We start from the raw sequence: 15,020 nt of genomic DNA on the forward strand, positions 1-15,020 counted from the left end.
AGGAGTCAGTAGATCATCAAACACAGAGGGAGAGGAAGATCGTTCCAAAGCTTAGGAGCAACAGCCTGGAAGGATTTCTCTCCTCTGGTCCTGAACCTTGTGAAAGGAACCATCCTGATCCATTCTGATCCACAGACCTCAGAGCCCGAGCTGGGGTGTAAGGCTGGATCAGATCACTGATGGAAGGAGGAGCCTGACCATGAATAGCTCTGAAAGTTAGAACCAGAATTTTAATTTATCCTGAAAGAAATTGGCAGCCAGTGAAGAGTTTTAAAGATCGGGGAAATGTGAGTTCTTCTACTAGAGCGAGTCAGAATTCCTGCTACAGAGTTTTGTATTAACTGCAGGCGGGACAGCTCCTTCTTGTTTAGACACAAAAATAAACTGTTACAATAAACGAGAAGACACAACGCATGGATTATAAGCTCCAGATCGTGTTGTGACATCATTTACCAAGTTTAGAGATATTTGTCTCAAGTTTTGGTCAGTTTTTTGCAGTGATGTACTAGAGACATGTCTTTGTCAAATACAACACCCAGGTTTCTTTGGCTCAGTTTAACAGACTGGCCTAAGTCATCCAAGGACTGACTCAACCTACCTCTACTCCAACCTTTGACCAGGGAACATGGAATTGAGACATTGATTACCGATATTTGCATCTGCAGATATACATGTATTAAAAGTCGCGACGCTGAGGAGCATCATTTTCTGAATTTTGCAGAGGAAAGTCTACACAAAAATCGTTCCATTCATAATGACGTTTGTTTTAGCGTGTGCTTTAGGGGGTATTGTGCCTAAAATTCTCTGTAGAAATCTGGCACCTGGCTGGACGAAGATGAAACGAGAAAGTGTGACATTCACATACACCATAATGACGGTGGTCATGAAGCGTTTATCAGATATAATACATTACGTTCAGTTCCATTTTGTTAAAAATAACACTGCTGTGCTGTAGCATGAAGTTTTTACCTGGTTGAAGGTCAAATCTTTTCTAGCCATGGATCAAAAATCCAAGATGCCTCATGAGATCTAACCTATCTAAACAGCATCAGTGTGGTTCTAGGTTAAGTTCCAGATGTGCCACTATAAGATCCAGGTCACAGGCTTAAGTTCAGAAAACTCAAATCAAACAGCCACATGTCTCTTGAATTGGTCTATTGAGGACTGAAGAACAGAGGGCCAAGATAAATATCCATAAAAATAAGTTTTCTAAACTTGAAATTACCTGAATGAGAAATGGACAAAATCCAATATGTGCTGGTTGAGTAAGTAATATAATGAGGCCCAACTATCTCTATCCTCATCATCGCTGGTGAAACACACCACTGTCGTGTCTTGATTACTCAAAACCAGGAGAAATAAAAGTTTCTGATCAAATCCCACAGCTGCTCCGCAGGCCTAATCTCATTCCCACCCTCATCAGGAAAACACAGAAGGGAACAAATTCAGCGTTTCATCGTCATTCTTCGCGGCACACTGAGGAGCTGTATACAGTACACACCCGATCAAAGCCTTAATTGAAAAATAATTATAGGTACTTAATCATAGAAGCACTGGGCTAATTGAAGTGAAAACAAGGCGGCGAGAGCGGACCCTCAGAATCGTGGCAGAAAGAGGATATTGTAAGAGCTTCTACTTCAATCCCCATTGTCTTCCAGATTAAACAGGAGAGGGCTATTAGCGGAGTTAATTGGCTCTCTAATTTAGATCTCGCCCCGCTGAATGCATAACGGATGCGCGGCACTCGACCGGTGATGTGTGCACTCTGTCACGCCGTCCTGCTGGACTGTGATTGGTTAATTGCTCAGGGATTTTTTGAAGTTTTGCCTCATTCTTCAAGTGTAACAGATGCATGCAGGACGCGTCCCTGGTTGGCCAGGTACAGTTGCATTGTTGGGAGAGTGACGACTGTAGCATCCCAACCGGATTTCCAGACTTCATAAATGAATGATGGTTGAAATCTGGATTTGGCCCAAAACATAAGTGCTGAAGATTTTAAACATACATACAGCCATTTAAATAAAGTTTTTAGTGGCTGATAGCGAAACCGGGACCTTTCCCTTCAAAATAAAAGGGTTCGACAAGAATATGAGACGGAAAATTGTGCAAATAAATTGTTATCATTCAGATTATTTGCGACAAAAAGTGTGATTCCTTTACAACGATATATTCGGTGATATGATTTGTTGGAATGATGGTTTTATTATATATATCCTACTGAGAAGGACAGTAGTCCAAGTAGCAGGTCCTTGCTCATAAACTCAAACCTATAGGTTTCTTCAAATCAAAGTAGATTAATGTTCATGTTTATATTATGACCTAAAACAACATCATTGTTTCAAGTGAAACTAATGTGTTGATTTAAGTGTCTCTTAAATAGATGTTGGACTCTATTGTATCTTCAGTATGTGTCTGTTTGTACAAAACTCTCTTTTCATTTAAATATTTACATTAGAAAATGTGCTTAAGCCACGCCCACTGAAAACTCTTTGTTTTTCTGGAGATTTATCTTGTTTACTATAACCACACCCACTCTGCTGTGATGGGTGAAGCATCAGGGTTTGTCACCGAGCGTCATCAATCCCAGAAAGTCTCCATCTCCAAGGGACTCTAAGATCAATCAGCCATATGTGTTTAAAAATATAGAATGTAAAGCATGGAAAAAACATAAAATATATCAAATATTGGCATGAGATAGCCACAACCAGCAAACAGCCTCTAAGTACAGGGGGCGCTAAAGTCCAGTTAGCAGAGCAACAAGAGGTAGATTTGCGAAAAACTCTTACTAACAAGTTTGCCTCTCCAAGATGCACTGGATTGATCGATTTTGATAATGACTTCCTCTTTTGATCCTCCAACACTTTGCACCTGTTTAAAATTGCTCACACTATTTTAGTGTAAACCACTGGGAGTATGATCTTGGTGGAATCACAATATTAAAGTGCATACTGAAACAGAAGAAGAAGATAGACAGGCTATCTAGAACTAAGACAGAAGCAACTCATGCTATGATCCCACCAATCAAATGCTTTAGAATACACACCACAGGTTGGATCATACTCTTTCAATGCTTTTCCGTCCTTGGATCAACTTTGACAGGTAATGTAATGCAGATGGAGAACAACAGAAGTTTCTGCAGGTTAGGAACATCATGAACCTTGATTCATAATGCAATGGAAGCTCTGTGTATTCACACTTCTATTTCTTCACCTGTCCCTAGTGGTTTGGCTCCTCTGGAGCAAGAATACTTGGCTGCAAATTTGTCTCCTGCTGTGACAGAAAACTCATCCATTAACAACCTCACTCTGCCCTCTAGTGTCTTTAAAGCAACAGTGCACTAGAAAACCTTTCAACCGCAAGATGCGAGAAAAGGAAATGGACCATTTTTCTACCATTTCCCAACCATCCTTTCATCATGTCAGCACGTCTTCTCCTGGTGTTTACTTATTGTAGCTGCAGTGCTAATGGAGTTTCTGACTAGAAATTTGTCAAGAAAACTTTTCAAACAGTGAGAGGAAATAATGTGTCCTGTTGAATTGTATTTGTCAAAGAAAACTTTAAATGATACCATATCCCTGAAATAGTTTCATTTTAAGATGAATCATTGTTCAGGATCTTCGCTACCTTTTGCCCCATGTTCCTGGGATAGGCTTATGACTGAGAGGGGTACATAAAAAGGGAATTCATTCCTGCCATTAAGGATCAAACTTAGTTTGATGACGTGATGAGTTAACCAGTTAAGCCAAGAAAGCATCTAAAAAAATTAAAGGGCCAACACTTTCCATGTCTACAGGAGGAATAAACAAGCTATGTCCGTCATTAAAAAGTCATAGATAAAATATGTTTCACTTCCTTTTGTTGTATTTAATTATGTTTTTTTTTAAGATTATTTTGTAATCAGGTGAAAAATAAATTATTTGAATGTCTGTAAACAAATACAAAAGACAGATAAACAAAATTATATACATATAAAATTCACTGTGCATCTACTCAATATTAATGCTACAAAACACTTGCACCAAACTGACAAAGTAAATAAAATATATTAAACAATAACAATAAGTGGTAAGATTAAGCTGGAAATTAAAAGTAAATTGAAGATTAAGATCTTTTACGCAAGTTTCTGCGAGTTTAGTGCAGTAGAAAAAATAAGACAGTACATTTGACACTATGGCTGTTTTTTTTTTATGAAAGAAGAATAAAATAGATTAGATAGAATGTATTCATTCATTCATTCATCCCAGCTCCTTAGGGCAAAAGGCAAGGGAAACCCTTAACAGGTTAGCAGTTTATTCCAGGTCACACTGAGACAAAAGTGGAGGAAAATGGGGTCCCCAGAGTAACCCCCACAAGCATGTGTAGATCAGACAAACTCCGAAAGGCTGGAATATAACCTGCAACCTCTTGCTCTGAGGTGAGACAATTACAAGACAATATCATCAGTTTATTTATCTTAATTTCTTGACTTTTTTTAAAATTACCTTTTATTTATAATTAAAAGAAATATCCTTGTTGAAGTTAAATCAACTTTGAACAAAACATTTAAAGATGTGTTTTTTTTCATACAATATACCAAACTACAGTAAATACAGCAAAACAAGGATACTTAAATGTTGCTCCCTTTTCTCAATCAATTTTAATCAATTACAATTTATTTATATTGTGTAGCAAATGTTGGAAATATAATTCCAGCTGAAAACTATAATTATTTAGCTGAATTGGATCAAACTAAAGTACAAAACCGTTTCCCTCCATTGGTTTTGGGGAACATCCTCCCCAAAGATCTGGGAAGCATTTGAAATAAATGGGGGGGTTTAAGGGGAGATTTGCTGCCTCCCCTGACTGGGTAAAAATGCAGTGCAGAGCAGAAATGAAGGTTGGTGTCTCTGAAATCAAATGGAAATATGATGACATATCTAAAGCTCAGCTGAGCAAGCACAAGCTTAACCAGAGTGTCAGACATTGTAAAACACATTTCCACACTTCCCAGCTGAATGCAGCAGGAGAACATGTGGTGTGAAAGGTTTTACAGGCTTAAGTCTGGAATAATACAGGTCTGATATCTGAGGGCAGCAGCCCAGCTCGACATGTGGGTCAAAGGCCATTCATGTTCTGAGCTAATAACTGTTATACAGTGAAATGACTAGATTAGCTTCACAAGATGTAAAAATGTCATGTAATGTAAAAAAAAAAAGACTGATTTTTTACACATTGTAGTTTGTTGTAAGTTTGATTCTAGCATGAAGCAACTTTTGGAGTTGCTGTATGTGGCGTTTAATTTTTTTTAAAGCTGCCGACATGCTTGAATATTTCTCTGGTTTCTTACCACTTAAAACCTACTGAGGTCAATTAATGGCTGAGAATTGTCTGTAGGTTTCAGTATGTGTTGATGGTTGTAAGTCTATTTGTACACCTCTTGTATAAGATATTGTGCATCATTTAATTACATATATATCTAGTATAATACATTTTAGTTAAACATGTGTTAGAAAATACAGGGAAAGGGTGATATGATTTTAAAATACAACTCCCGAGATCTAGATTATTCTATATAACGTGTCTGTGTAAATTTCTGTGAAAGACAAACTGCTTCTTTTATTTCCTTTTCTTCTATTTTGTATCAGCCACACATCACATTTAACTTTGGAAATGTATTTAATGGCTTGATAATATGTACTCCACAGCAAAAATGGTTACCCTAGCTTGTATTAACGTACTTTAAGCAAACCATTCATCCAAAGAAAAAGACGTTTTCCTTTATCATATTTAACAATAAATAAATACCAATGTATGTAAACACTTTCATCAGGTTCATCTCTTTAATTACTTTCTCTCTTGTAATTTACAGCCCTCAGCAACTTAAAATACCCAATGATTGTGTGTTTTAAAAATTGAGAAATTGTTTTTCTACTGATGTGTGAGAAATTCTGCTGGAAGTTTAAAATATATTTTACATTAAAATATTTTACTAAATGACTACAAATAAATAGCAAGAAACATTTAGTCACATACTGAATCAGGGTATTTCCAGTGTCTTTTTTGCTAATGGTTTGGATAAATTATTTAACTAGATCTATTTAATGTTTTAAAACATTATTAAAAATAAATCCATGAGATCAAAGCAACATACTACTTCTTGTTATCCCGAAGTCCTGCACTGCCATCTAGTGGTGTAATATCATACCACATGCAACATTTTGTCACGATGCTGAGTAGCTTAAATCTCGTTCATTATTTTTTCTAATATAATTCTATAATTCGCATTTTCCATCGCTCAAGGTGAATTTATCACAAAAGATATCGGGGGACTTTCAAGTATGTCCACTGAGCGACGCTCTGCGACTTTAACGTCAAATCAGTTGCGATAAGCAAGAATGCGGAAATGACGTCACACCTATCGCTGCTAGCAGCTACGTTAGCAAATATAGCAGCTAAAGCTTTAAAGGGGTAACCTATTTTTTTTCTTACTGGGCATTAGAATATTTCTTTAATGATTCCATGGAGGAGGAATAGAAGCATAAAATATGATTTTTAAATGCATGAAGTTGACGCACCTTTTTCGTTGCATGCTGACGTGACTTAGCTGAGAAGCTACAAACATTAGCTTATATTCTACGACATGTAAACCAAAAGAAGTCTGAGCAGAACAGGTTTATATTACTGTGGTTGCGTTTTAACTTGAGCTGGACACGTGGACACGGCCTCTGCTGGGTAGTTGCATCCACGTTATGGTTCATCTTGTTTAATGGGGTTATTAAGGATGATGAATCCGCCAAAGTTCCAGCTGCTGGCAGTCCTGGCTTTCGGTGTTGCCATGATACTCATCGAGAACCAGATCCAGAAGCTGGAGGATTCCCGAGCCAAACTTGGTGAGTCAACACTTTCTAAATCTACTGATTTGTTTTAACCGTACACTGCACATTGCTTCTCCAAAAGTCTTTTAAGTCATCATTGTTTATGTTGTCACTAGATTGTTTTCTTTCCTCCAAAACCTCTGACAGGTCCTTATTTAAGGCAGGGAACCTCATGTACGAACCAACATCTATAAATATAATCTATAAATGTGAATTGTGGAGAAATGCCTATTGAGGCATAAACATAGAGGTCCTTCAAGATGAATTCAAACCTTTAACCTGATATTATTTGCTGTCAATCTTTGATACAATGCAGCATCCTACAGCAATACGAATTGGTTGTAAACATATATTATGGTCTACATCAAGCAGTGGCCAGGGGCAACAATTTCCTCCAGGACATCTTTCTGTTACTTATTATACTGGACTTTTAAGACTTAGGCTGGTGAGCAACTACATTGAACATCCTTAACTGACAGCTGCTGTAAACAATGTCAGTGAACATAAGCCAGGTAGTCTTTGAGCAATTGACAGTAATCTTAAGACAACAAATAACGTCACGTTTTAAAAACAATTCGTCAACCAACACAACACGGAGTATCCAGAAGAAGGAGATACAATTTGCCCTTCTATAGAAAACTATTACAGATCTTCTAATCGTTCCCACGCCAACCTACAGACATGGTCTCTTTGAATTTCTTGGGTTTGTTCTACTCTAAGATTCCCTTTACTGTCGCCTAAACACAACTTGTACTTACATTTTAAATTGTAAAACATCTCTATCTATCTGGTATTTAATGCTATCTTTTTGCAGACGGTTGAAAATAATAATATGAAACATCATCTTTATAAATAAGACATTTTAGTCTGATGAAAACCAATATTACATAGTCAAAAGAGGGGCACACTTCAAGTGTAATTGCTTCTCAACAAGCAGTGAGTAATTGAGAACAAAATGATTTCCCGGACTACTCTAGTTAATGGTCAATGTAGCGGTTATGAAAAGTTAGAAGCATCAACTCTAAATTACATCCTGTCTTGATTTATTGTTCATCACATCATTTCTTGTGTGAGTGTGGTTTAACAGACAGAAATGTTAAAGGACACATTGGTAGAGTAAGTTGCACTTTATGTAAACTGCAAAAGCTTTAGAAATTATTGAAATTAATTGTGTTATTTTTCAAACTCGATCAATAAACGTTGGTATGTTTTTAATTGAATCCACGTTGAAAAAAATTGTTTGATGAATTTCTTGTTACATTTAATTTGACACCCCCCTCCGATACCACATTTGTTTGTAGTTATTTGTCTCTAGATATATTAAAAACAAATCATTATGACAAGAATGCCATTCAAGATTCTGAGTTTACTGTATCATTAATTAACTTATTTTTCCCTTGTGTTATCTCTTGGTCAAAAAACAAATGTGTTTGTGGTATCCCTTGTGTTGCTACTGGGTAAAGGTGAACGACCTCCACCACTGCATATGTATTTCTGGGAGCCAGGGAGGCCGTTAACCTTGAGTCAGTGACAACACAAGGGATAGCACTAACACATTTGTTTTGGGTGCTCGGGTCACCTTGATCCTGAGACAACGCAAGGTTTAATAGAGATATTTAAGCGAGCGAGGGAAATGATTTTCCTAAGAACTCTCCGACAAGACTCCTGATCATCGTGTTTCTTCCAGAACGGACCATAGCCAGACATGAGCTGGCAGAGGTGGAACAGCGTCACTATGAAGAAGTAGGTCAGGAAACGGCTGCGGCGTCAGAAATCGATGACACGGTCATCATTTACAACAGAGTGCCCAAGACGGCAAGCACGTCCTTCACTAACATCGCCTACGACCTGTGTGGGAAGAATCGCTTCCATGTCCTGCACATCAACACAACCAAAAATAACCCCGTCATGTCTCTACAAGACCAGGTGAGAATCCAGAAAACCAAATGGAAATGAGTTGCTCTCATGAAACAAGCACTTTCCTTCATGTCTTGTTCCCACTGGTAGCATCATGATCTAAAAAACTATTTCAATTAAACAAGGATCCTTAAATCTCTCCTTTTAAAAACTTTTTTTTGGTTGCAAGCAGTTCTTTAATTAGAGTTTTTTCCTGTTTGTAAACAGGTACGCTTTGTGAGGAACGTCACCTCCTGGAGAGCCATGAAACCCGGGTTCTATCACGGCCATGTGGCTTATCTGGACTTTGCCAAGTAAGGCCCTTCATTTCCTGCTGTACCATTAATGTCCAGATTAGTTCCAAACAGCAGAGCAGATAACAGGATGCCATCTATTGATTTATAATGTGGGCTTTAGTGTTGATTAATAGCATTGTTGTCCTTATCTTTAGCCACGCTATCATTTAAGTGATCGCAGTTAATTATCCTGAAGGGCTCTTCAGTCGGGGACACTGTGTCCACCTGCACTTTTAGCTCCGTTCCCAAAGGAAAAAGCAGATTCTCAGGACATGAAGAACTCGTCGGTTTGTGCCCTAATGTCTTTTAAATGTAACCTGAAATGGCCCAGATGTTCTTACGCTTTGTTTTCGCCATCCAAGGCATGATGATGACGCACTTTTGTTAAAAGCACTATTTATTTAATCCAGTGGAAACATCAGTGGAAGAAAAATAGTTTTCACCGTCTCTATGTTTATTGAAGTGTTGATACTAAAATAAGTAAGTAAAGGTTATTTGTATAGCGCCTTTCTAGACCAGGGTCACAAAGCGCTTAAATAATCAAAACAATATTCAATAAAATATATACTTTAAAGGGCAAGATAAAACTGATAACACACATTTTCGTGTTTAGACACGAAAATAAACTGTTACAATAGTCTAAACGAGAAGACACAAACGCATGGATTATAAGATCCAGATCATGTTGTGACAACATTTTCCTAAGTTTAGAGATTTTTCTCAGTTGAAGGAAACAGTTTCTGGTCAGTTTTCTACAGTGTTGAACTAGAGACATGTCTTTATCAAATACAACACCCAGGTTTCTCAGGCTCAGTTAAACCCGCCAACAAAAAGACTTTGTTTGTTCATTTTATTTGTGGTTTATTTCATTCTGATACAAACATTAAATGTCTATTTCTTCAGGTACGGGGTCAAAGGTAAACCAATGTACGTCAACGTGGTTCGGGATCCAATAGAGCGGCTTGTATCGTACTACTACTTCTTACGATTTGGGGATGACTACAGGCCGGGACTAAAGAGAAGGAAGCAAGGAGACAAAAAGGTCTGAAATCGGTGCATGATTCGGTGTTTTTGAAAAGTTATGCATCTTTTTCTACTTTTGATTTCCATAGACTTTTGATGAATGTGTGTCGTCGGGAGGTTCTGACTGTGCTCCTGAGAAGCTGTGGCTGCAGATTCCCTTCTTCTGTGGACACCACTCCGAGTGTTGGTATGTTTGAATCATATCAAGATCTCATTGAAACTCGTTTGATGTTATCGTTTCTGTCTTTGTCTTATTTGAGATTTTAGTGAATTAGATGTTCTACTGCTTTAAAGATGAGCTTTTATTCTTCACTTCACATAAAGGTTAAAGGTCAAAGTCCCTTCTGTTCCTAATTCTTATTAATCATTATTTATTTTTTAAAAGCTGTGGTGCTAATACAGAAGCTCATCAGGTTTGCAAAGCCAGTTTTAATCTGTATAACAGATAAATGAATGTAAAAATATTCACATTAGCATTTTTACAAAAAAATGTTTCTCAATAATATTGTAATTCTCTATAAAGTGATATTTATTTTGCAAGTGTTTGAGGAAGTCATAGTCACTTCTGTGAGGAAGTTCTATCTCACCTATTGTGTCGTGGCAGGAACGTGGGCAGCCGGTGGGCGCTGGAACAGGCCAAATACAACTTGGTGAACGAGTACCTGCTTGTGGGAGTGACTGAGGAGCTGGAAGACTTCATCATGATCCTGGAGGCAGCACTTCCTCGTTTCTTCAAGGGAGCCTCTGAACTGTACAAGACAGGTTTGACAATTCCCTTATATTTTTTTTTACACACACACGTCACACACAGTTGCATCACTTGTGTTCTGAGTAGATACTAGTTGGTCTTTCCTTTCTCTTTTTAAAGTTCTAGCGTGAAGGTCATCATTTCTAAATATTTGGATGCGGTCAACTACAGTAATAAAGAGGGCAGCCTTGGGTGGGTCCTTCTGGAGGCAGCATTTTTAATCTTTATTTGACAGCAGATTATATATGTGCCACATCATTTACTCTTCTCATAGAAAGTGAGATTTTCATTGTCATAATTGGAGGTCATCTACTTGTTGTTTCAATTTGTAAACACATTTTTTATACTGTCAATTTGAATAAAAAATATGGAGTTAATATAGACTAAAGTTCCCTTGGACCCAAATAGGGAATCAGAGGAAACTAATGCCTCAATTGATGAATGAATAAAAGTGGTCGATTAAACCATGTTGCAAAACGTAATGTAAAAAAAGCCCAAGACATACTAGTATAGATATTATAATTATAACATTTAAATAATTGTTCAAGGGCTGTTGAGATCATTCAAACTTTAACATTTCAGTCAGGAAATATAAATACTGGTTCCTTAAGCAGCTGATGAGGAAGAAGAAGATGCTCTACTCTCTTTAAACCTGATTGTAATTGTTCGTAAACCAACCAAATAATCTAGATGTGAGCTCAAACATCCCTTAGATATACTACTGATGAAAAACACAAACATTTGAGCAAAGATGACGACAGATTTTTCTGAAAAATAACATCAGCCTGAATCCATTCTTGTGGACTACAGAGTCGCTCATGTGTGGTTTGTGATCGATTTCTCAATGAGCAGTGAAATGATCTCCAATAACGGGAGTACTTCATCTCAGAGCTGACTGGCCAAACAATATTGCCACTTCAATTTGAGAGTTAAAAAGCAACACTTGTGTGTTTTCAATTATATTTCTTAATAAAAACGATGTAATGATTAATAATGGTTCTCAAGAGTTTTTGGACCGACATTTACCATGACATTTTGTGCAGTTTATATCAGTGATTGTCATCGTGTCTACAGTTGTTTCAATAATACTCTCTACTCTAGGCAAGAAGTCTCATCTGCGAAAGACCACCGAGAAAAAGCCCCCCACCAAGGAGACCATCGCCAAGCTGCAACAATCCAATATCTGGAAAATCGAGAATGAATTTTACGAGTTTGCGCTGGAACAGTTTCAGTTCGTGCGGACCCACGCCGTCCGGGAGAAGGACGGGGAGCTCTACGTGCTGGCGCAGAGCTTCTTCTACGAGAAGATCTATCCCAAAGTGAACTGACGGAGAGGAGAGGTCAGAGGTCAGGTCAGTCAAACCTCACGCACAAGAAGCAAGGTGTGAAAGTTGCGATCAATGCTGGACACGTCTGCACTTGTCATTCATGGGTCTCATTGTAAACACCATGATGCTGCACCGCACTTTGGGAGTATGTGGTGGTTTTCTACAGGGAATGTCTACTTTTTTAAATTCCAGGAGCAGCTGTTGAGAAAAAAACCCGAGTACACTCGAAACTGTGAGAGCAACGAGAGCGATCAGCTGTGATTGTAACACTGTTGAAAACGAGTCGCCTGTCAAATCCCTCGTTTTTGTTTATAGGGATTGAAGGAGTCTTTTCAGTTTTAACACCTACTTTATATTTTGCTTGTCTGCCACTTTTCAGGTCCCTTTGTTTTAGAAACGGGGAGAAGCCCCTTTACTTTTGGAAATCCCCCCATGAGCCAAGTTGTTTTAAGTTTGTGTTAGCATCCGTATGACTTAATCAGCTTATTAATGACCATATCAGGCACAAGAGGTCGATTGTGTTAAGTGTTGTTAACTCTCACAAAAGCTGCTAAATTAAGCTCTTGCACAAGAATCAATTCTTCCTGCTGTCAGTTTAATATTTGCACCATAATTACATGTTCAGTTACTAACATTAAAAACCCTAATGTCTGACAAGAGGCCACATTTCAAAATAAGAGTCATTTCACTGCCTTCTGCTTCACAGGAGTCTCTTTTTTCATTAAATTCTTTGTCTTGATTGAAGTAGTCGTTGCTGAAATTTCAAAATAGCAGTTGATCCATTCTTCTGTTTTACCACACATAATTGCTTTCTCTCACTATGTATATGGAAAGCATAGTAACTCTGAGTGTTTTTACAGATACAGACAAATTAAACCTTTTGACATCAACATGTGGCTCCTGGAACTCACGCTTGTGTGGTTGTGAGACTCAGAAGTACTTTTTATATTTTGTTTATCCTCCTCTCCTTTAAAACAAACGCCTAACCCTGTATTTAAGAAACATGTTTGAATACAATAACACTATCAAGAGTTGTGTTTGGGACCAATATGTGATATCTAATGGATTAATCGGAGCAGTGTTATCACAGAGACGTTTGTCCTCCAGGGCAGATGTTATCTTGTGAGCAGCAGCTGCTTCAGTTTATTCAAAATCCAAATAAACGTTGGAGTACAGGGTCGACGGGGAAAAAAAAATAAAAGTAGTGCCTTTATTCTGACTTTATTTTGATGCTTTTCAATGACTGAGTAACTCACATGTCTGTATCACAGTGTGGTGCTGAATCTTCATGTCCAAATACATAAACACACTCGAATAAATCGTCTCTTTGAACTGAAACCCCACCAGGGTCGTCTTCTAGTTTTGTGTCGCTGTGAAGGCAGCTTCGTCCTTCCTGGCCGTGACACCCATCTTGGTCACAATAGATTCAATTCTCTTGAGTAATAATCTACATTTAGGTCTCACTATTTTGTAAATAAAAAAAAGTTTGTTCAGAGCTCAAGCAATCCACAGCAGCTCATACAAAGTCTAAAGGAGGAACTAAAGAAGTCCTATTAATGCCAGGGTTTCCAAACTTTTCACACCATTAAACCGTTTCTTTTTTTTATTTTAAAAGTTTGTAAATCTTTTTTATTTACAGTTGCAGTTCTGATGTAAAGACTAGAATATGACGTTTATGTGCATTACCTGAATTGAATATAGTGTTACATCCAGTCATGCATACAATGATTATAGCACCTTGTTTCCTTCAACATCTTGTTGATTCTGGGTCAACTAAAGTTATATTTGTTTGGTCAAATACAATGATGAAAACAGAATAATATAGTAGAATTTAATTTAAGAGCCTATATCTCGACAATGTTTTCTTGATAGTAACACTTACATTTGGACATCAATAGCTACAACACTGTACAGACAAAAACATGGGTGTTTTCTCTTCTGTCTATTGGTACCGGAAAGTTTCTATAAACCTATTTTTTCCACATGTGAACATGGGTACCAGGGCTGTAGCGATACACTAATCTCACGATAGGACTCAATCTAATATATTTCCATACACTTGAGTCATTTAATAATCGATTTTTGGGTGACAAGGAATTTTAGTCTTAGACATCTTGCAATAGTTCTACCATCTTTGGGTTAAAAAATAAAACTGAAAAACAAACTATGACTAAACATCTTCTTTAAAAGCATCTAGATTCGACTGTATCCTCTTGTACTCATACTCTGTGATCGGCAGGATTTCATTGTTTCTTTAGCGGAGTGCGTGATGATTATGATTCAACACAAAAATAAAAGTAAAACCTGGTCAATATTTAATTGTAAATATAAGGTAAAACATGTTCTTTTTCACTCACTTTGTTGAATATAAACTAATTATGAGGTGATAAAAAAAAAAAAACTTTTATTAAATTATTTTTATTATATTTTTTAAACTAAAAATAAAGGTCCACAATAAGAGATACTAAAATATTATTTATTTATAAAGTTCATTTTAAGGCTTTGAATAATTTGTACAAACCTGCTTGAGACCATGGCTCCTGCAGAGGTTTGAGTCATGTCTTATTCTTCGCCCTCTTATATCACCCGTTCATGGTCAGGAAGCGTAATAAATTATGGATTTTAGATCATATATTGTGCTTTCGTTCATATTTTTTCAAACACAGTATCTCCAAAAAGTCCAAGACATATATTTTAAATACATTTGTTCGCCAATTCACAACTCATTTTTAAACCTTTCAAACCTATTTTTAAATTCTTCTGAGAGCTGATGACACATTCCAAACACAAAGTATCATCTTAAGAATGGGTCTATTTAACTGTTTATCTTTAAACTCAACTAGACAGTCTTTCAGCAAAATATTGGACAAAGTGT

General features: G+C 37.1%; 1 protein-coding gene across 1 annotated transcript; it reads left to right on the plus strand.

Moving 5' to 3' along the window:
• The first annotated feature begins 6,391 nt into the window (after positions 1–6,391).
• hs2st1b (heparan sulfate 2-O-sulfotransferase 1b) lies at positions 6,392–13,483 on the plus strand. The gene is made up of 7 exons (XM_087784488.1): positions 6,392–6,869; positions 8,542–8,780; positions 8,979–9,064; positions 9,950–10,088; positions 10,159–10,256; positions 10,674–10,831; positions 11,919–13,483. The coding sequence occupies exons 1-7, from the start codon at positions 6,746–6,748 to the stop codon at positions 12,143–12,145; spliced, it is 1,071 nt and encodes a 356-aa protein (XP_087640614.1). The 5' UTR covers positions 6,392–6,745; the 3' UTR covers positions 12,146–13,483.
• Positions 13,484–15,020: the final 1,537 nt, after the last annotated feature.

This window comes from Callionymus lyra, chromosome 2, assembly GCF_982586985.1.
Source record: "Callionymus lyra chromosome 2, fCalLyr1.hap1.1, whole genome shotgun sequence".
In the NCBI taxonomy this organism is placed as follows: domain Eukaryota; kingdom Metazoa; phylum Chordata; class Actinopteri; order Syngnathiformes; family Callionymidae; genus Callionymus; species Callionymus lyra.